The sequence below is a fragment of the Falco punctatus genome (assembly GCF_963210335.1).
Source record: "Falco punctatus genome assembly, chromosome: 5".
In the NCBI taxonomy this organism is placed as follows: Eukaryota; Metazoa; Chordata; class Aves; order Falconiformes; family Falconidae; genus Falco; species Falco punctatus.
In genome coordinates, this window is record NC_137584.1 from 78,469,767 (window position 1) to 78,492,893 (window position 23,127).

A 23,127-nucleotide genomic window follows, 5' to 3' on the forward strand; every position below is an offset into this window, starting at 1 on the left:
AATGTATTTTGTTAATCAATCAAAATCTACTCTGAGACACCATCCTGGAAAATGGTTAGGGAAAGGGTGATTTATGTTTCAGTCACAGGTCCCATCAAACAAGAGATTGCATTGCATAATGAAGTACTGCTAACAGCATCTTTCTTCTTAATGAACTGCAAATTGTTTTACAAACTAAACCTGCTTGGAAGACTGGAAGTGAGGGTCCCTTGCCTATCAAAACGCTGCCTTGGTCTCCACTGAAAAACGGCATTAACAAGAGCCAGAGCACCCTGTTTGGGGGATACATACATTTGTGTCCACAGAGACTGGGTAGTGTCCTCAGCCAGGCAGGATCCTGCCCAGCAGAGCTGGTGGGTTGGCTTCATTTCTTTGTGATTTTCAAACCTGAGTGACTTCTCCTTCTCCAAAATTTGAACATGGCAAAATATTTCCTTTTAAAGTAACTCTTAAAATTCTCCTTTATTTTCCAATATAAAGTATACTGCGAGAGCAAAACATTTTGGAAATAATTTTGAAAGAATACTTTGACAGAACCATTTCAAAAACAAAAAATGGAAGCATTTTCTTAAGGTCCTGTTATAATGAAACTGTGGGAATCTACCTTCCTCTTGTCTTCCTCCAAGACAAAATTAAGGCCAGGATATACACTGTTTCACATATGCTTTTGATTTCAACTTCTGATAGGAAAAGATTCAGTTGAAATGTTATGGGCTGGCCCTACACAGGGCACAGTTAACGCGTGATTTTGCACAGGTAGCATGTGATTAAGCGCAGAAGCAGCAAAATGCTCCATGGCCACCTCTGAATCGTAGCACCCTTTATGAAGCTGTTGACACAAGCGCAAAAATGCACCATGTATGTGGTAAGAATAACATCAGACTGACAACACTTGTGTAACACTGGTGGAAACAGCTATGCAAGGTGTAAGAAAAGCAAGACCCTGTCTTACCCAAGGGCAACTTTTCTGTCATGCTTAGGCACTTACTTGGGCACAAGTTTTACGTGCCCGCTGAACCAGTCCTATAGGTGATGTTTACGCTCCCTATACGTTGCAAGAGGATACATGTTAGGTGTTTGGGCATCCCTGTGGTGGTATTCAATGGCACCTCCCAGGTGTCCCACGGACTGCACTAGGACATTTATTGTGGCAGACTGGCCCACGAGGAGCTTGATCTTTAATCCCAACTTGTGTACCCTAAGTAGATGGGCTGCATTACACTTAAAGTCTCTACCACGTGCATTGCCTTCAGAGGCGTGGGACGGGTCAGAAGAACAGCCCTTTGCCTTCTCAGATGCCCTCAGAGCAGACAAGCAGGCTTTAATACTTGTGCAATTGGTATTTTTAAAGAATTATTCTGGGAGACGCCAAAACATTTGCCATCATATGTATTCAGGAAACATTATACACCTGTGGTGCCAAAGGACTTTTTCCATCTTGGTTATAGATCATATCAGACCAAAACCTTTCTGCAATATTAGCCAAGTAGTTACATGCCAGCCTCACAGCCCACGATCCCCCCAGCAGTTCTCTGGCTGTGGTACCAGTTTGCTAGCAAGAGTGGACTGGAGGAGGGCATGTTTGGTGCCAAAACACAAAAAACAGAGAGAAAAGCTGAGCTGGCTGACTCATGACTGTGGGAGGGCTATCTGATGTGTGTCAGGCCACTGCTGGGCATGTAGAACTGGCATTGTGGAGGAATTACCCACCGATGTGTGAGCAGGGTTAAGGAGAAAAAAAAGCTTCAGAAACAACATTTCTGTGCCATACCAGAGCTGCCCACCAACAAATTATTCTCTTTGCCCTTGAGCTGATTCCACAGTAATTCTTTTCAGCTGGAAATCCTGCCACTGCCACTGCTTGCTAGTGTCATTAAAGATCTCCAAGCACTTCACGCAAAGCTCCTGCTCCCACATGGCCTCACCAGTGTAAAAGTGAGGCTGAATTGCACCCCGTGAAGGCCTAGGGCAACGACACGTGCCACTGCACGTGATCATCTCTGCAGTGCTCAGGAGCTTTGTCACTGCTCTCTGTCTTTGTCAGATGCCTCACAGCCCCGCTGCTGAGAACTTCCTTTACTATCTGTTCTCCACGTGAGCATCTTACACCTTGGTAGGTAGGAAAACAGAGAACAGGACTAATATAGTGAGCGACAGGGGTATAAAAGACTTTATAGCTTGCCTTTTCTGCCTCCCATTGCCTTCCCTTCTCTTTTCCATCACACACAGCTCCTGCTTTCCTACATTGTTGAAGACTTTGTTTCATCTGTGTCTGAAGCTGCTTTTCAGCGCCAGTGCCAGCCATGCACGGCATGTCTCGCTGTTTGCACTAGGAGGGTGCAATGGATGTGGGGTCTGCATAAATTAAAAGATTTCTGTATAAATGCAAGATCATGATTTTACTAACTCAATTCAGTCCTCTTGGAAAACCAGTCAGCAGGTTTTTCCACCGTGACTTCTGTAATAACAACTGTGCAGAGCTCCTCACCAGGGTCTTTTATCTCTTAGTGGCTGAAAAGGTTTAATACAGGTTTTGTTCTTAGATTACTGTTTTCAAAATGTCTAGCACAATCTTACCTACATCACTGCTTACCAACAAAGATAGATATGTATGTAATATACATAATCACATATACATAAAGGACATTAAATAAATTAAGAACTTTCTAGACATATTTATTAATCTAATTGTGTCTTAAAGTTCCTCTCACTTCTGCCACAGAACATATATTTAATCAGTTAATGTTGGTTTAAAGATCTCCTCTCTGTAAAAGCATCTTCCTCTGGCTGGGAAGATGACACGTCCTCTTTACTAAGGCTTGTCAGTTGTATCCTCTTGCCTTGCTAGCATGGTGGTATCTGAATTTGTTTTAATTCTTGCTACAGATAGCAAGAATACACATCCATTGTAAACCCAGAGAGAGAAGTTCAGAGCCTTCCAACAGCTCACACAGCCAGTACAGTAAGGGGCTCCAAAGACATCTTGGAAAGGTATAGGGATGGCTGAAATTAGAAGTCATGTCAACATAGAAACACCAAATGTTTAGTAAAGGAAATAAAAAAACATTTTCTGTCCAGAAATTAGCTATTATAGGAAGATGGCAAAGTGCTACTGGACTTTCTACCTTTAGCAAGCGGTTGATATCCGCAGTTTGAGCAGTCACTACTAACTGAAGGGGCTTGCAGTTGTGTCTTCCTTTTCTCTCTGCCCAAACAACCTTCCATTACTTCTTTATTATTATTCACATCACAGCAAGGTCTCCAGAAGACCTAGCACTGCATAAAAGGCCATGTCCTCCAGCAAGTGCTGACTACCTAAAAAGCAGAATAGGTGCAAGGAAGAGGCATGAAGCAGCTGACCAATGCCATCTGAGAGGTCTGTCAAGAATATTTTCTTTGCAGTCTTCTACATGGCCACTGCTCTCCACTGCTAGATGTGAAGGAATGAGCCCCACACTCAAGGAACCTGCTGTCTAGAGCCATGGTAGGGTGAAAGTGGAATTTACCCCAATGACTGATAAGGAGAGTTAAGTTCATACCTGAAGCAATGCAAAAAAAGCACCCTAAACCCCATCCTGGCTTTGACTGGTTTCTACTGTCTTTCTGCTTTGATAGGTTTCCGCAGTCTTCGTGCTTTTTGTTTATGTTGGGATACCTTGTCCTGGTACAGGTTAACCCGGTTTCTTGTCCCTGGTGCAGTCAGGGCTCATAGCCTGGCCTTCCTCCTAGGAGTGTCTTAATGCTTGGTCTAGCACAGCTAAGAAAAAGATCTTTCCTAATGTACTAAGCAGAGGAAGGAGCAGAGAATTTTTCCTAAAAATACAAGGAAACACTTCATTTCTTGCCCACGTGGAGCAGACAGGCTGTCTAATCGTGTCTGCAGGAGCTGACAGCTTCAGGGACATCTCCCAGCAAGGGCACAGCTAACCGGTCACAGGCACCAGCTCCACCAGCCCCTCCAGGAGCCCTTCCTAGTCCTGTCAGACAGCACAGAAACACAGCTGGAATAGCGAGAGGGTCTTTTTATTATTTTTTCCCCAAAAAAATAAGTTTTCTAACCAGTGAGTCAGAACAGGCTACTTGCTTTCAAACATTTTATGCTTGCTTTTGTGCTATGGAGCAGCTACTCTGAGCTCAGCCTGCCCAATCCTGTCTTGATCTGGAAGGCTGAGATGAAAACTATCTGCAGTCCCCAGCCTTCTTCTTCTGATCTTCTCCCTGCTCATTTTTTATTATTTTGCTTTATCTTAGCAAAAACTTAGCAGCTTTTGCCAACCACAGAGCACTTCACGGGACCTGAGCCACAGGCTTGGATTGGGACGGGTGGTATCCCAAATGGGTGCAAAGCCACATTGCCTCCAAGGAAGCATCTGGTCCTTGGAGTCAGAGAACTCTTGTACTTGGACCAACTTTACTGAAGGAATAATTAGTTTGTGGATATTATTGATAAGCAGATGCCTACTCTGATGTAGGTGGGCTGTGGTTTTCTATCCTCTCTGCCCTATGGAGTTGACCCATGCCTCAGGGGCATATAAAGAGGGATTAGTCTTAGAGCAGTGGGAAAGACTTCATAAATGCAAATGGAGCAGGACTCTAAAAGTACATCTGTTAGTGTGAGAAAAATTGAGAATCTGGCCACTAGCAAATCTGCAGTTACAGGTTCCAAGATGCTAAGTGAATACAAGCAACTTTTCTACTTAAGCAAGAAAGGATTCAATATCTAGCTGATGTGTTTGTCACAAATGTGGTAATAGAGATGTCTCTTTTATTGGCTGCTATTTAGCCTAGTGTTCATAAATGACTGATATTTAATTAATCAAAAGCAGTATTACAAAATGCAGTCTGCTTTCAAAAGCTCCTTTTAAGCACTGTTGTATTCATTCTGTTCTCAGAGAGATCTGTTCTAAGTTATTATCTTTTCTCAGACAAACTAGTAAATAAACAGGAAAACAAACGGTAAAGGTGAAATACCTGAAAAAAATGTTTTCATGCCTTTTTTTTCCCTCCAGGTAAGGACTGTGTCCAAAAATAATTTTCCTTCTTCGTAGTGATTTTTTTTTTTCCTGATAAGGACAGCAAATTTGCTGGGGTTATTGGTAAATCAGAGTCAAAACCCAATCTCCTTCCTCATATCTGATCGTACACAAGAAATAAACCCCGTGTAATCAATAATACTGTCTATACCAATTAAAAAAATTTGCCTTAGACCATACTCTGGCTCTGGGGGCAGGGGTACAATATATCCAAGCAGACACACTGTTATCCCCAGAATGGAGCAGACAGACCAACCAGGAATGAACCCGTGCCCATGCTATCTGCGGAGTCATGCACAGGCACTGTCCTGGAAGTTTGGACAAAAATGATGCTGAGATTTGTCAAAACTTGCAGTTTAACAGTATGATGACTAAAGGACAGTGCTCAGTGTAGACTTGCCCAGTCTTTACGGTTAGGGTGCAGTCCAGACCCCAAGCACAGGAATATTGCTTTTTTGTCCTGGGCTAGGGAAAGCATAAGCAATCTTGCTCTAGGACGTATCTCAAAAGACTTCATCAAGACTTCACACATCCAGCATTGTTTTCCTGCTCCACCACGGTCTATCTGCATGACCTTGGGCAAGTCACTCTTCTGGCTGGGCTGCAGACTGCAGCGTAGCATAGCAATAACCGTGAACAGGCTAGACAGTGTCCCCAAAGCATTGGGAGCAAGGCATTTTCCTACAGCCTGGTTCACCTGGCCTTTCAGAAGAGTAAACTAGCCTACAATGACCCCTGTGTTGCCAGAGTGAATTTTAAACCAGTCCAGGCATTTGAAACCCCACTGCAGTCTGCACTCTGAATGTAAGTGCCATCTCTCTGCTTCTTCTCCGGTGAGCGGAGAAACCAAGACTTTCTGACTTAGAGGGGCAGTGAAGATAGATGTATCCAAGGCCGTAAGCTTTCCCAAAACAACAGCAAGTTATGATTAAACAGTCATTACCCTTCACAGCCAGATTTTCTAAGCAAAAGCCAAGCAGTTTCAGTACATTTTGCAGCCCAATAACAGCTGTCTCAAAATTGGAGCATTTGCTGAAGCCTGCTCGCATGGTTCCCATGAAGTTCCCATGAAAGACCTGGCAAAAGCTCACCCACACCCAGGCTTCAGCCAGCCTCACCCGAGAGGAGTGAACCGATTTGATCTCTAGCGGGAGATGAGAAGAGGGACAAAGTGAGAGCTGCTCACCAGGATTGAAGGAAAGAAAAAACTACAAGATGTTTTTGTCAATGATGGAGCAGGAGATAGGTTGGGACAGCTCAACATTGTCAGTGTGGTTCCCAAACCAGTACAAGTTGACACTTGACTCGTGTCAGCTGTGAACTAAACACATCTGGGACACCTTCACAGTTTGGAAACTCATGGCTTATCAACCCACCGTATTGTTCATAGAAGAACTTTATTCAATCTGAGGCCATTATTAAAAGACCAAGACAGAGAAAAATCTACCAGTATTGGTCAAGCAATGGGTCCTTTGAGAAAGTGAGGCAACCTAAAAGATACTGAAGGGTCTTTATGGTTTAACTGAGGAAGCTCCCAAGGTCAAGGACTGGTGAGGGTGATGAACATTGGCCCACATGGAATAAGGGCAGGCAGATTTGTCCCTCTTGTTTGCATTCCCATGAGGTCTAGCTCCTTTCTGCCATGACTCAAGTAAAAAGAAATTTAAAAACCTCAAGCCTACAGCCACAGGAATTGTGTCCCTTTGCTGAACATCCAGAGACTGATCTACCTTGGTGGATGCAGTGTCTGGGATATTTTTGGTTGAACACATCTAGACACCCCAAAACATCCAACACAGGCCTGGGTTTCTACAGCCTTTGCTCAGACGTGCAGAGAGGGAGGTCAGAAAATAGCCTGGGAGCCTGCATTAAACCAAGATTTTGGCCATAGCTTGAGGGAAAGCAAGAAATGTTTGCTCACAGCTTCCTAACCCTTGGTAGATGGGACAACAGAGATGGCAGAGATGACCTAATGAATTAATCTAAACCAAGTAGTAATTTACTCCCAGCAGCTGAAGCCAAAGAGACCAGAGGAGGTGAGTTTCTAAGAACACACCATAGCTGAAGGCTGGCCAGGTTGAGGGCTGACCGTGGTCATACAAAAGTCTTTACTGTACCAGAAAAAGAAAAATTGTGGCAAAGCATGTTTCTCAGTGACACCAGGGCCTCTCCCTATCCACAGAAATGGGTTGTAAATGTTAGCTTTTCTCTAAAGTGTAGTCACAGATTTTGGCGGCTTTGCCTCCCTTCACTGAGAAGTGGGTAGAAAGCTGCCTGCTCTGTCCAACTTTAAACCTAGATACTTCAGAGCATTTATTCCTTCATCCAGAAGATGATACACAACAACTACTTGGGGGATTGGAGGTGCCAGGCTGGTATTCGGCAGTGCTGAGAATCGGACATCAGTGCTTTGGGAAAACCTTTCTCTGTGTGAATTATCTACCCATCACTTTATTCCAATAAATCACTAATCAGACCATATTATTTTTTTCCTTTGCTTTTGTCTTTAAAAGAGGAGGAGCTATAGGCACTTTCCTAGTAAAAAACAAAACAAAACAAAACAAAACAAAAAACAACCAAACAAAAAACCAACACATTGCAAGTGACCCCATCCTAGTTTCGCCAAGATCAGTTAGGGTTTCTCTACACAAGAAAATCAATCTGGATTGAAAGAGTAGAATGACTCTTTCTGTATAAAGATGGTTTATAATGATGTGAGTCTGGTTTATCAGTGTTTTCCACTGCACTAGCTGAATCTTGACTTTAGAAATAAGCAAAAAGTGAAGAAAGCAGTTTAATTCTGCAACAGCAGGATGGTCTTCGCAGTGAACTGGAAGATAGAAATTGTTCAGGGATATTTAATCCAGACTAACCCATGTTTCTGAGCATGCCTTGCACTCGGGACTCAGGTGCAGCAAGGACACCTTTTCCTTTCCACACACTCAAACAGCCACAACTCTGCACAAAGCAATTACTGTTAACACCTAGAGCAACAGAACCAAACCCCAGCTGTCCCACCTGGCCCTTTTACTGAAGCAAAAAGACCAATAAAAATCAATCTGTGTTTTCTCTTCAGTTTCTGGGGCAGAGACTGGCTTTACTTCTTTTTCCTGGCAAATGAACAGCAAGAAACAAATGGTAACTTCAGGATCTGGCTGGTACTTGTGAGAGCACTACCTCCCTCATCCTTGAGGATCTCTGTGAAAAAAGGGGGAGGGGGAACCCCAAAGACCCTCTCTGGTTTACAAGCAGGACCATACCCTCTTCCCTATGACCAGAGCCGTGAGTAACTAGTACTCTGGGGAGTTTGTTACAATCTGTTAAATAAATCCTGCCTCTGGTGCAATGCCCGGGGGAGCAAGCAGATATAGTAATTCGCAGAAACTTCTTTCAGCAGCCACCTGCAAACTTTGCACTTTATTTGCCCATAGCAGGTTAGCCCTGGTGAACTGGATTGCTCTAGATGAGAGGGAAAGCAGATGAATGCTTTTGTGCCAGGGAAATACTCCTGGGATCATTTGTGCCAAATTGTTTATTTTTTTAATTGGAAGGACTGAAACTTCTTTCACCTTTTACCTTGTTTCCCCTTTTCTGGAAGCCTCTAGCTGATGGGATCTGTCCCAGAACTCCAGCTCATCCATCAGTGGCAGAGTTAATTATGTTCACACAGAGAAAAAAAATTCCACCTCCCTTCCCCTTCTTGCATGCAGGTAAAGGAAAAAAAGCAGGACACCTGAAATCGCTCCTGGCCCAAACCTCCTGCTGCTCCTATGGCACTCGCAGAGGCAGGGGGATACAGGAGCTCACTGTGCATTTGAGGAAAGCCTTTTCTGGCCACATTGGAGATCAATTGTCCCAGCACGGCAGCGGGGCTGGAAAAGGTGATCGTGAAAGCCCAGCTCCCAGCCCCTCGCCGACTTCCTGTCCCTTTTCCCCGACGTATGAACCCTCCAAGGCATTGCAAGGTCTCCCGGTCCGGAGGCTGTCCTCCACTCCCTGCTTCTCCTGGTCCGTTAGCGTACAGTCCCCCCACCCTCCCTTCTCGTACAGAACAATAGCAAGGCACCGGTTTCAGCTGCTTCCCGAGGAAAGCCCAGATCACACACATTTAGATATAGAGAGATAGATAGGATTATATTTCTCTTTGCTGTTTAGGACAAGAAATGAAGTGCTGCCTCTTTAATTGGCAAAAGCATGCAGTAAGAGCATACCTTTAATTTAGTGTTGGGATAGCTCACTTGCACCCTGGCTGTTGTCTTATTGGAGAGTGCAGCCTGCCTCAGATCCTCTAGCACTGAAATAATATCATCCAGCACGCATTTCTTATCCTGATTTCTCAACACACACAGATGGGAAAAAGTATAATTATAGCCTTTGTAGTTCACCTTCATTTCCAGCACGGCTCGGTGGATCTGCAGGATCACATCAGCCTGATGCAAAATATTGCCTCCGGGTTTGGAGAGGAGAATCACCCTGCCATACCTCCCCGGGGTGTGCAAGTCCGAATACAGCTGGCTTTTGGATTGATCGAGGGAGAAAAGGCTGCTGGCTAAGCTCCTCTCGATCTTGGCCAGGCTGTGGCTGGGGGCTACCAGGCTCTCCAGGTCAGTGTCAGGCTGGAAGCGGTTGAGCAGGCTGAAGCCGAAGATGATGGTCAGGACTGCGGGCACAGTGAGGAAAAACACCGGATGCCTGCTCACGAATAAGCCCAGCTTGTAGAAAAACGACTGGAGCCCTCTGTGTATCACCTGCCGCAGCATCCTCCACCAGATCCAGCCTGCAGATGCTCCTGGCCGTCTTAGAAAGCACATGTGACATGTGTAGCTCCTTACCCCTTCCTGTCAGTTTCCCTTTCTCTCTCCCTCTCTCTCTACTACTCCTTTAAAAGACTGCAGCAAGTTGCAGCAAGACAGCCAAATATTGATCAATGGGGTGTGTGTGCGTGCGTGTGTGTGTGTGTGTGTGTGTGTGTGTCGGGGGTGGAAGGGACGGGGCAGAGGAGGGAGGGGGGGAGGGGGGGGGGGTCCTTGCCTTGCTTTTTTTTTTTTTCCTCCCCCCCGCTTCTTTCCACCCTCCCCCCCAGCCAACTAGCATCCCCCCCTCCCGGTGCCCCCCTTTCGGCGGCGAGGCTCAGGCGTTGCACGGGGAGCGCTGCCGGCTCTGCAGTGCCCGCTCCGCGCAGCCCCGCGGCGGGCACCGGTTCTCGGGGCGGTGCACCGAGCGCCGGCAGCGCCCACCCACCCCCCCGCAAAGCACCGCTGCTCCTTTCCGCCCTACACACACACACACACGCGGCCGGAATTTGCCGGGGCGGGAGGATGATGCTGCATTTTAACATCCCCCCGACCCCACCGTGCCTCTCCCTCGCCGCCCCCCCCCTGCTCCCCGCCGGCTGCCGGAGGAGGGAGAGCTTTGCTCGGAGACTTTGCGAAGCGCTTTCCCACAGCAGCAGCAGCAGCAGCGGCAGCAGCCGCGCTCCGCTCTGGGTGCCCCGGTCCCGCGGCTGCTGCATCCCCCCGCCGCACCCAGCCCTGCCCCGGCCGCGCCGTGGCTGATGGCGGGGCCGGGGACCCGCACCGCTGCCAGCCCAGATGGCCACCTCTCCCCTTTCCTCCATCTGCAGCCCGCGGTCGCCCAGGCGGAGCTGCCCCGTCCTCCTACGAGGGGGACAGTGACTCCGGGAAAGGCTGGGGGTAAGGGGAGGGAAGGGGGACAGAACTGCTCCCCCCTGCCGCCCGGCAGCCCGGCACCTCTCCCCCCTCCGCCGCCAGCACCTCCCTGAGCAGTGACCCAAGAGAAGGGGGACTCCAGGGGCTCCTGACACCTCCAGCTGAAAAACAGCTTTTCCAAGCAAAGACACCAGCAGACCATTACATAAGAGGAGAAAAAATCTGCAGCTCCCCGGACCAAAGGAGAGCAGCAGAGAAATGCATGCATTTGCAGCAGGAGAGCTGCCCGCCAGCTCTCCAGGCAGCAAGCTCCGCTCCTCCAGGAGCTTCGGCCAGGACTGCTTGGGACAGCACGTCCAGCCCTAGCAGACCTGACAGCCCCTTGTCGGCAAGGCAGGAGAAAAGGCAGGCTTGCTTTGCAGGAGCTTTGGACTTAACTCTTCAGTCTAACTCACAAAACAAACCCCCAAAAATGTAGATCTCTGCTCTGTGTGTCCCCCCTCCACCAAACTCCTACTGTATTTTAGCTAGTTTTGTCAAGCAGAAATTGATTTATTTGGGACAGGACCAAGGACATTGTGCAAAGCCTGAGAGCAAGGTTCTTCCATAATAAACTCTCACAAAACGGGAGGAAGGAGAGTGGAAACTGGGGAGCTCAAGGCTGTCCGTTAGCACACTGTCCGATCCAGGACTAGGCAAAGAGCTGACTATGCTCAGCTTGAACTAATTAGTAGTGTTTTGGAGAAAACCAGCATATTCAGCAATCCCTTTTGTTCCGACATCCCTGTGTGTTTGAAGGGGACATGCAGGGAAGCAGCCCCGTTCTCTGAGGGCTTTGGAGGGCTTGTGTTAGGTCGCAGGGACAGCAATTCTGACTGGGAAGCTGAGGTCCTGCTGAAGTGGGGAAATGTGAAATTCTTCTAAGGGATGCAACAGGGAGGCTGGGAGCATTGCGTTGGAAACCTAACCTGACTGAAATCAGTGGCTAAGGTTCACAACCACCCTGGTAAAACTAGTTTAAGTTTTAGGTATTTGAATGGCTGCTGCAAGCACAGCACACCTTTCAAACTCAGGCTGCTTCTATTTAGTGGCCTAGATACTGCTGATCTGGAGGTGCTTGCAAATGAGCTGGAGCTTTTACAGGCAACAAGAAAGAGAGGTCGAAGGTGGGAAATTCAGTAGAAAAGGTCCCATCAGCCTCCTATTTGCTTATCTTTAAAACATTGCCCATGGTGGAAATCTGCCTCCACAACCCCCAGAAATGCTAAGCTCCATTGGTACAAATTACAGCTCTTTGTCTATTTTATGGTGCACTTATGCCAATGGTTGAGTACTCCCAGTGAATAAAGTCTAAATGCACAGGCTTTATTGAGCCTTTGTACTTACACACATGAGACCTTGAGTGGGAAGTCGGAACCTGATTCCTCATTTCTACACACGCAGGCTTGTAATAGCCTTTGACAGAGTGTGTCACCGTACCTAAGCTATGGGCGCTGCTGGCAGGGATACCTTGGCACTGTGGGCTTCAACACAGGCTGCAGAAGCTCTGCCTGGAGCCTTTGTGTCCTTGGTACTTACTGTTTCTATGGCTTATATGGTGTTGGTACCTGGCCTGGCAGCTGCAATCACTTCTCTTGGTTGCTGTGGCCTTGCCCAGTAAGCCTTCAACAGAGCTGATCATTTCCCAGGAAGCCGGCCAGATCTTCGTGTTGACCACAGGAATTGTTCAGGACACAGAACAAAAAGTCTGTACGTCCCTAGAAGGAACAGGTTTCTCTAGTACCTGAATAATATATGGCAAAGGATCAGTTTTTTCTGCAGCTTTTCCCAGGCTTGGAAAACTTCTGTCTGCCCAGGATGCTGCAGTGGAGCATTCAGTCACAGCATTCCTGAAGCACAGACCATGCAAAGAGAGGGCGAATAAATATGTACAATGACAGGTGTGACTGAGCACACGCTGCCTCCTTCCTGAGCAGGAAAATAAAGCAATATTGCCAAAGGGCACTGGCGGTTGGTCTTGCCTGTCCCTTGGAGTACCCAGTAACAAAGTGCAATTCAGCATTAGTGCCCCTGCAGGTAATGTGGATGATGAAGTGATCAATGCATTAGGTTGGTCATCTCAAATGGCAAAATCCATGGAGGATGTAAAGAGTCAGTTTGAAGTACATCTCAGAAACAAGCAGGGCATCAGCACCTTTTCTGAGAACAGTGTTGGGATATGCTGTTATATATATCCTCCCTGGTGTCATCCAATGAATCCTTTTTAAAGGGGAATAACCAACGTGTCAGGGATGCTAGCTGGGGGAACTGAATGATGGTTCACAGAGCCTGGAGCCCAGAGAAATAACACAACACAGAGAGATTTGAAACACTCAGAAATATTTGAAAAAGATTCAGCTTGGAAAAAATGCAACTGTATCTGGGGAAAATAATTGGACTTGCCTCTTGCCTACTCACAAAAGGAGAGACAGCTTTGGGAAAAAATGTTCTGGCACAAAAAAAAAAAAAAAAAAAAAAGGGATTACAGCACAGGAAAATGTATATGTGGTTTTGGAAAAAAACCATCACATAGCAGAAAGTCAAAGCAATACACATTGACTTGCAGAGATACCTTAAAGCAGGTAGGGAATGGTCCCTCTGTGTTACCCTGGTGTGGTTGGACTGGGGACTGTGTTCAGCTCAGGTAAACCTGTTGATTGCTTAAGTAAGAATTATTAATGGGCTTGAGGTGTTGGCATAGGTGCACTGATTAGGTACTGAAGGTAGAGCTGGGTGCCCAAGAGACAGATGGCCATACGCTTATTCACAAGCAAGTGAAGCTACAAACAGTCCTATTGACACAGTGATTTTAAGTTGTTACGGTTTAATAGCTGGGTGGATATAGTAAAAATTAATGGTACAAAAAGACATTAAGTAGTGAAAAAGCAGAGGAATAACTCAGAATAGCCACAGGGGCTGTGAATATAAGGGTAAATAAAACAGACTTCAGACCGACTAGTGGTTCGCGTTCACACACTTAGAAGATTTTGTACTTCAAATTGGGAAAGAAAAACTCTGGTGTGATAGTTTGTTTTTTAGAAATGTGGATTTTAAGAGAAACTCCCTTAGCAGCTCTTGTTTAGCAGCTCTTGTTTAAGTTCTGAACTTCCTCAAACTGCAGAGCTAGCACTACACAGGAGCCAGGCACAGAGGGCAGGGGTGGAAAGGGGGAGACAGACAGGATCTGTGCATGGTGCTGGGGGATGAGAGCAGCGGAGAAAGGGTGTAAGACCTGGGGTGACCCTTCAGGGGAAAAACACCCCAGACTCTGGTTACTGTGGCTGTATTTGCTGTTTTGTTCTTGTGCTATGTGGTGGTTTTGAAAACAGATGAGTAAACCCTGCCAGCTGCAGAAATGGAGGGTGTGAAACACTGAGGCACCTTGTGCCTTCAAGGGAGGGTGTCAGGTGCAGTAGGAGCAGAAACCTGCACCCATTGACTTTGGAGATTTTAAACAGAAAAACCTGAGACAGACTGAAGAAAAGCATGGGCAGTCAGGCTGCTAGAAAAGACCAAGTGTGTTGCAGTGGTAATAACAAAAGGAGTAGATACTAAAGAGTATTTTAGTATCTTATTAAAGTATATAAAGTATCTTATTAAATGTTAAAGAGCCTTTGGAACTCTTGCATGGGAGGAAGCAAGTATCAGATCCTTTACGTATTGCTATATTTTCAAATGTCCGGCTTTATTATATAAGATTTATTCTCCCAACTAGGTGTTGTTTCCTTAGGTAGCTGCAGGGCAGTTGGTGAAGTTGCTAAAATACTGCTCACACAAGTAAAGACTGCCGAGCCAGTGTTTTCAAAGGGTTAATATTTGTTGAATAAAATTAATGGATATTTTCACATATGAAAAACAGATTTTGAAAAATATTTGGCATAAACCCACTGTTTTATCATATATTTAGCAGATTGTTTCGTCTCTTGCACAACAAACAAGTTTTTTTAGTTTTGAAAAGCAAAAACTGTCAGTTCAAAAATCAAGCTTTTAGGAACACATTTTAAATACCTTTTTTTGTGATTAATTCTGCAAATCTTTCTAAATTCCAGTTTCTCAGCAAAAATTGGAAACCTTCTTGGAAATTTATTAGAAAGAAATAAGCTTGTTTTGCTCCTGTTTAGGTGGTTTTATTTTTGTTGGAAAAATATACTTGCCATTTTCTAAGCAAATATAGCTACGTGATAAAAGCCTCCAGTGTTAGCAAGGAGCTGTGAGATCCATGACAAGTAAAAGCACCATAAAATGCGTAATACTAATGTATGATATTTCTTGAGAGGACTGAAAAATTAAACTGCTGAAAGAAGACAGCTTGCAAAGATAACTGGGAGCAGCAGGCAGTTAAGTAATATGTTTTGTGTGGGTAGGGAGGTTAAGTTGTGGTTTTGTTTTCTTTTGTGAGAGAGAAAATATTGATTCAGCTGGAGAAAATGGGAATGACTGAGGAAGCTACCTCAGATGAGTGAAAAAAAATCAAACAAATATGCTCCCATATGTGTTTCTCCTTATTACTTCTGCAAAAATTAAACCCCGTCTTTTCAGCTCTTGTTACTGTGCTTCCTGCTATCATAAAAGGCTAACAATGAATATTTGTTTCTTCCATCACCATATGTCTTTATTTTCATGTCCCTGTCTATTTGGAAAAGTACTTTGAAAACAAAGTTGTCTGCTACAACCCATCTCTAGGTGGAGATCTCTGGAACCGTGAATTATACCTGCTACCCGGGTCCTCCCTTAAGGGCTCGATACCAAGACCTTATCTGTCCTGTGGGTTTTCAAGATGACTGGGGAAGCTACTACAATGTGTTTTTAATGCTAGGGATCTAAAGGAAGCTGGAAAAGACACTCCTGAATACAGGAATCCCAGTAAGCAAAGAAATGGTCTTTGGTCTGACAACGTCTTGGATACTTGCCTTGTGTTATTTCACCTTCTCGTTGGGAACGGAGGGTAGCAGTGTTATTTAGCCCAAGTCAGAGGGTGGTGCCATACAGCAGCATTATTTTCTGTTTTGAAAGGCGGGTCCAGAACAGAAAGGCATTATTATAGGTCTTGTAGAAGAGACCACCTTCATAAGATGTCCTCCAAAGAGGCTTCCTGCTTCTCCTTTATCACAGGCCGCCTCTGATAATTTTGCCAGCCTTAGCCTGCCTTCTCAGAGATGGCCTGAGATGGCCTTTGCTGCGAGTCCTCTGAGGACAGGGCTGAATGCAGTAAGAGAAGCTGCTACAGAAACTGATAAGAAGGAGCAAAGTGCAGTCAGCTTCCAGATTTTATTTCTTTAGACTGACATGAAATCAAGAGGTATGCAATAAATCTCACCTAGCAGTTTAGTTAGCTGTTTCATGACGTGAAAGGCGTGGTGGTTTCGAAAACAGGTAAAAAGGAGCATGAAAACTTATTAATTTATTACATAGGAAAAGTCTCAAGATAAAGTACTTTATTATCCTTAAAAGCTGCATTGCCTTAACATATTTATAATAGGGACCCAGAAAACCTGTTTCACGAAGGTAAAACCTACATGGTTATGTGCCTCTGCAAGTTGTCTCAGTCCAGATTCTTTCTTTCTGTCTTTTAAAGAGTATTTAAAAAAATGAAAAAAATGAATTTTAAAAGAAAAACACACACACACAAACCACGACCAAACCCCCCAAAACCCCACCACCAACAAAACAAAAAAACACCCCTAAAAATAAACTGAAAACCAGTGGGACAGTGGCTGCAGGAGGGTGAAGCATTTGAATGTTACCTGCAGGGAATCTGGTCCCGTTCCTGTCTCTGCCACATTGTTCCTGTGGGATGATACTCAAATGGCTCAGACCCAGCAAGGCTGTAAGTCTCCTGTCCACTCGGGATCACCTGGTGATCCCGAAAAAAATAATTATGGCGAATGACTGAATGGTCCCAGCCACAGTTGTGGTGGGTGTTGAGGTGTGGATGTGACTGTCCTACTAAACCAAGCAGTGCCAGGGCCCGTGTTCTAGCCCTGGGGCCACCTGGCCCAGCCTGGCTGTGTCTATAGCGTTAAAGTATCTCAGCCTGTGGAGCAGGGTAGCTGCATCCAGACCGACGGCTCGGAATGGTCTCTGGCTGGTGCTGGGTCCCGACCCACACTCAGGAATGTGCTGGGAAAGTGCTGATTGTTTTGGGCCAAATCATTCCAGGCACTATGCTAAAAACTGAAGAACACAGATGATTGCATTCCAGTGTTTGGGAATGTTCCCTGGCACCATTCAATCTACTGACTGAAGAAATTATAGGATAGGATTTGCCTAATCAAATGTAGGTGCCTACGTCTGAGGCAGCTGTCTGGGTCTATCCCAGACAATGTATAACCAGCAAAGAGAAATGCTTGGGCATGATTTCTCTTACCATGTGAGATCTACTTGTCATTAAGTGGATGCCTAATAATGGTCACATGGATTGTACCATAAAAAGCTATATTAGAATACACTAACTGTAAGAAGAACCCAGAAAGACTAGGTCATTACATTACGAGCAACGTAGACCGGTATAGACAATGCAAATTAATTATTCTCCAAAATTAAGTATTGTAGACAGTGCTAGAAGCAAAACTGGGCAAAAATCTGTGGCAGAGCAAAGATTCAATCTTAAACCCATAAACAATCCCTGAACGATCTTTTCCTATATTTTATTAAGCTTCTATCTTCCTACACTTCCTCAGCACCTCACCTTTATCTTCTGGCTGCTTTCACAAGATGTGACTAAGTCTGTGTATATCTGAATATATGGGGGCCTGATTCTGTTTGCAGGTCCCTTGGCAGCAATGTAAGAGCAATCATAACAATTTGCATTTATACACTTCCTTCCACCTGATAGCCTCCGAGTGCTTTACAAATACTGATTGATTATGTCTCACATTACTCCTGTGGGATGGCTATAAAATAGAAAAATAGATGAGTGGATTATGAATGACTGGAACTGAGAGACAGGCAAAGAGAAAAGCAAAGCATACTCTTAGAAAATAGAAGGACCATTATTTCTCCATAAAATCAGGAACTCAGTGATTTTGTCCCCATTTACACCAGCTGGAAATTCACATTTCATGCCGTAAATTCCTGGCAAAATGTGATTTTAATTCAGGACATGTCTTGGCCTTAATGAAAACTCTGCACGCTCTTAACTTTTGACACAGTATTACACACTATATAAAGATGGTTCTTGTGTGTAGTATCAGATTTTTGTTGCACTAATTTAATGAACTTAATAGCAAGAAAGGCTGCTTAGCCAGCATCTGTGAGGGAACAGTAGACATTCCACTATCAGTAGAGACTATAGATTTATATAGGCCAAGTGGCTTCACAGGGGATGCGATCCAGTTTATCTGACTCGGTGTCAAGTTCCTTCCAAAAGATAAGCTGCATTTCCCAGGGTGGTCAGTGGAGATAGGCAGGGTACTCTGGAGGCCTCCAAGGAGAGATCTTGCCTGCCTACATTTAATCACCTAAATTAGATAAAGCAGATCTTCCTTTCAAGGCCTGCTGGGCATCTGTCATCACTGCTTGCCTGGGAACTTAGGTACTTACTGTAGGACTGCTCTGACAGGAGCCAAAAATCCCCGTGTTGCTTAGAGGTCAACTCAGGCAGGCAGGATCCCTCCTAAGGAAAAGATACATTAGGAAAACCACATGCAAGTGTTGGGGGGGCAGCGAAAGGCAAAAAATTGTGTCCTTCAATGAAGACTCATCTCCCTGCCCTATTTGCTAGCTTGCTCTCTGCAGAGGTTGCAGTTCCCTTCCTGACACACCTCTGCTCCTGTTGAGCCATTCACGCGCTAAACCCCGAGAATCCTCCTCCCCACTCCTCCTCGTCATCAGCGACATAACCTTGTCTGGGATCCACGCACTGAGCGATGTGTACCGCTGTGCACTGCTGCTCCATTCCCTGCATTATTTAGCATGCTGACAGCCTCTGTGTTATCTGCAAATATTACCAATGGTGACTGCAAACTGCCTTCCAGAAATATGGGATAGCAACAGACCTAGCAACAGTCTATGCAGAACCCTACTAAGAGCATCCTCTTTCCATCACCATTTCCCATTGACAAACCCTTTTGCAGGCTTGAGAATGACCCTGTTCTTAATCTCCTTAACATGTGCCTTATTGATATTATGTGGAGCTAATCTTTTAGTCAAAATGTTATGCAGAAGAAAGTCAAACGCCATGCAGAAGTCTAAGTAGATTATACCTTTGTTGTTACCTTAATTAGCCAGCCTTGGAAAATCATCAACTATTTAAATTGCATTTGTTTTATAAGACATGTTGTCTGTAAAACTTTGGTGACTTGTATTAATTAATGATATTCCCTATTATTTATTCTTTATTAATTCTGTATTGATTTTTTTTCCCTGTATTGGTTGTGCTATTGATGTTATACTGGCTTTCTCAGGAGATCTCGTTCATCATTTGTGATTATTGGCACACATCAGCAGGCTTCCCACCCTTTGGAACATCCCCTGGATTCTGTTCCTTTGGAAAATACTTTCTAGATACTCTTGGGCATGAAAGTTGCCTCGGCCTGCAAACCTCCCTGTGTTTTAAGACTTAGCCTCTCTAGGGTTTTTTGTGATTGTGTTAAGTAGCTTTGTCAAACCCAGGGGTGTAATTTCAGGCAACTTCTACAGGAGAAGAGGAATACAGAGGAAAGGAGAGAGTTAGCACCTGCAGAAAAAAATGCTCCAGTCGCAAATAAGCCTGTTAGTTTTGAAATGGGAGAATTAGTACAGAGAGCTAGAATAGTGGGAAGTTCGACAGGCAATTATGACCTGACCTGAACAGCACCTACACACAGGAATTTTAACACTGTTGCTTCAGACTTAGACCACCTTGCTACACACATGCTTCCCACCTCTCCTCCTTCTCTTCCCTTCCACCTGTGCATCTAGTGGTTCTCTGAAACCATCTGCTTTAACCAGCTTTTTCTGCCTGTGGTGAATCCTAGCCCTTGCCAAAGACCTCGGGTTTCTAAGAGCTGCTGTGCACGAGGACAGTCCTCCCTCACAGCCCACATCACTCCCAAGAATCTACTCCTATTGGCCAGGGGAAGGGAAACCTCTGATGGTTCAGATCATCCCCTGAGGAAGTGGACACTGCTGTACATCAAACTCATTAACATTTTCTTAGACTGGATTATCTTCATCCTTTACCAAGATGCATATCTTAATAAACTGCTTCTCTGCCTTACTTGTTGAAAGCCTTAACAAGGCTTGAATATTTAATAGCATTTTTGCTTCCATTTCCAGCAAGAAGGTTAAGTGTAATTAAATCAGATGGCTAAAAAATGAATGTCGGAAACAAAGGAATAAAAATCAAAGTAGAACGAAAAATAGAAGAGGTTGTAGAGAACACATATTAAATTGGATTCTCTGACAATTTGTGGAAAAATTTCTTGGTGTTATCATCAGGTGTCTGTGAACTCCTAGAAGTCAGATGAGGTCCTGGAAGACAGGAAACAACTAATACAGTGGACATTTTAGAAAAGGGAGTAGGAGGAATAGGAAGCCAAAGGATACTGACCAGCCAGCCAACCAGGCATAATGAAACAATGGCTACCTGAAAGCTCACAGAGAGAGATGAGCAGAGGTGTCATTTTGTTAAGGAAATAAAAGTGTCAATTCCTTCTTCAGTGGGCTTCAAGACAGGTAGGAAGCAGTAGTTAAATATTTGACTCTAGGATGTCTGCTGATGCTGTTTCGTACTGTTTTCTCACAAATTGGAGAAAGATGATCCTGATAAAACTGAAGTAAGGCAGGTGAAAAACTGGTTAGAAAATGACTGCCTGAAAACAACTATGATTGGTTCATTTTCCAAATGCATGTACTGTGACAGATTTTTCAATACTTTCTTTGATCAGGTATTGCTGAATATTTTGTATTATGCCGGTGATGAAACAGGGAGTATGAGCGTTACACTTGCACATGGGATCAAACGGGGCGAGGGCTGAAGAGACTGGAGAATATAATAGAAATAGGAAGACATGCATGCAGTTAAACTAAATGCACATTTGTACACTCAGATAATAATCACCTTAAGAGAGGGTGTCTTAAGACATGGAATGTCTGGATTGATAGGTATTTTTTAATAAAAGAGGGTGTTTACTGTATCACAATCTGGATATGTTTCAACAAAATCAGGCAGCTTCCAAAATAGCCAAATGTCATAAGGGATGTGTCCCTGACAGATGCCACATAAACCTTCAACTTACACTTTAAGGCCTGACACAGTTCAGCCTCAGCGTTGCCGCAAGTTATAGAGATGAACCAGAAATATAACTTGATTTGGCCAGTGTAATGTATGGTCCATACTTGAAGTTTTAATTCAGAGAACATGATTCAAGGACCAGATGCTAAAGATCGTATCTCAGTGTTGTTTCATGATATCCAGTCTACCCTCAGCCTTAATTTCTACCTATTGGCCAAGAAAGGTCACCTCTGTTTCAGTTGTTGAAGGACCATTTCTGTTGCTTATACATGAGAAACCATAAGGAGACAAGGTAAGTCCTGTGTTTTCGTAGTGTGGCCATCCCTTTTCTCCCACCCCAAAGCAGACATCAATCATCACTGCCTCTGTACCCCTCAAGTTGCAGAAACCCCTGCCATTGCAATAGGACCCTCTTCCTCTCTGCCTTGCGAATTCAGATCCATACAATAGCAAGTTTCAGGAATCAGTGCCCACTTCTCTCATACCATTTACCCAAGAAATAGCTGCAAAATGCATCAGACTGACTTCATGACAAGCAGGTTCTGCTGCAAGGCATGAGATAGCATACCTTATCGCAGCACTCTTCAAACTATCAAGCTACAACAAGGCCTTTTACCATCTCATACCAGCATATTCTTCATACAATCCCTCTGCTGCCTTCTCCTCACCTCATCCAGACCACTCGCTCTCTCTGTTCTTGGTTCTTCCTCTCTCCACCTCTTCCTCATCTGCTCTCTCTTCATTGGCTCTCAACCACTTAACAGAACCAGCCACAGCTGCACCTTATCTACATCAGCCAACCCCCACCCCAAGCCAGCCCACAGCTGTATATTATCAATGCTAATTAACCCAGCTTCATTCCACTACAATACCTCAACAAACCATGAATTGATGCTTCGATCAGTATTTTTCCTCCTGTGTTCTTTGCTAAATGTAATTGTTGGATTTGACTTCAAGATTCTGTCATCATCAGAATGAAAATGAGTGTCTGAGCAACTCACTGAGTCAGAAACCTCATAGTTTGGTATTAATGGCTTTTAATTAAGTTGCAACAACAATTAAAACTTTTCAAAAATATTTCTGGTTCTACCTCCTGTGAAGTCAAGTTGCCCAGCTGAAATGTCAGTGGCTGTGCAACCCATTAGGTGCCTCTTTCACCTTTGCTGAGCTGTTCCAGTTACACACTGTGCCATGGTGAAAGACTATGAAGTAGAATTTCAGTAAACTAATTGCACAGGGCTCTGCTATAAGCTGACCTGATTGCCCTCTCTTTGCTGTGAATGGCTTTCTCTTGCCAAAAGGAGAAAAACAGGTTGTCTTTTAGGAATCCCATGCCAAGATCATGAAGTATTTTGCATATTAGGACAACTTATGGAATGTTATGTGATACTCTGAGAATATGACACTCCTTCCCCTTCCCAAGTATTTATGACATTCCTTCACAATCCAAAACTGTCTTCCCTCTTCACACTTCTCAGTCCTTCATGTTTAACTTATTTACTTTCCTTCTCCAGACAGTACTGCTCTCTTTAAGGAAAATATTCCTTGCAGTAGGCACGTGCAAAGGCAAAGAACAAAGGGCACGTAATGGTCTTCTGCAAATATATGGAAAGCAGATATAAAAAAGGAAAAAATAATGCGTTTTGCATGTCCTTGGTAACTAGGGTAGCATGTAATAAACTTCAGCAAGCAGGTTGTGGGATATTGCACTGAAACCTTCTAACACAGAGAACAGACAGGCACTTACTGACTAGAGAAGTGGTCCAGTCTCCAACACGGGAAGGTTTTGTGAGTCTGCTACAAGTTTCCTAGTAGTCCCTGATTTGAACTGAACTGAACAACAGTCCCTGAACTGAACAACAGTGTGGTTGCAAAATGCAAAAGTCATCAGCTGTGAAGCAGATCCTGTTTCTCCAGTCTCACCCTTCTCAGGGACAAAACCAAAAAACCCAAAACAAACAACAACAAAAAAACCACAAAACAAACAAAAACAAAAAACCCACAAAACAAACTAACAAACAAACAACAACAAAAAAACACCAAAAAAAAGGAAATCCCAGATGGTACTTTTTTTCCTAAGAAAAAAAAAAAAAGAAAGAGAAAGAAAAAACATTCATAATATATATATATGCTCTTATAGTTGTCTTCAGTTCTTCAGTGGTTGGCAGAA

At 44.4% G+C, this 23,127-nt stretch overlaps 1 protein-coding gene across 1 annotated transcript in view; it reads right to left on the reverse strand.

Annotated features, from left to right (window-relative positions):
- LOC308064590 (patched domain-containing protein 4-like) overlaps positions 1-22,025 on the reverse strand; it is a 44,125-nt gene extending 22,100 nt beyond the window's left edge. Inside the window, exon 1 of the mRNA XM_080389260.1 lies at positions 9,245-22,025. Within this exon, the coding sequence (XP_080245386.1) occupies positions 9,245-9,844 (600 nt within the window). The 5' untranslated portion in view covers positions 9,845-22,025. The remainder of the gene's footprint in view (positions 1-9,244) is intronic.
- Between the last annotated feature and the right edge of the window lie 1,102 nt (positions 22,026-23,127).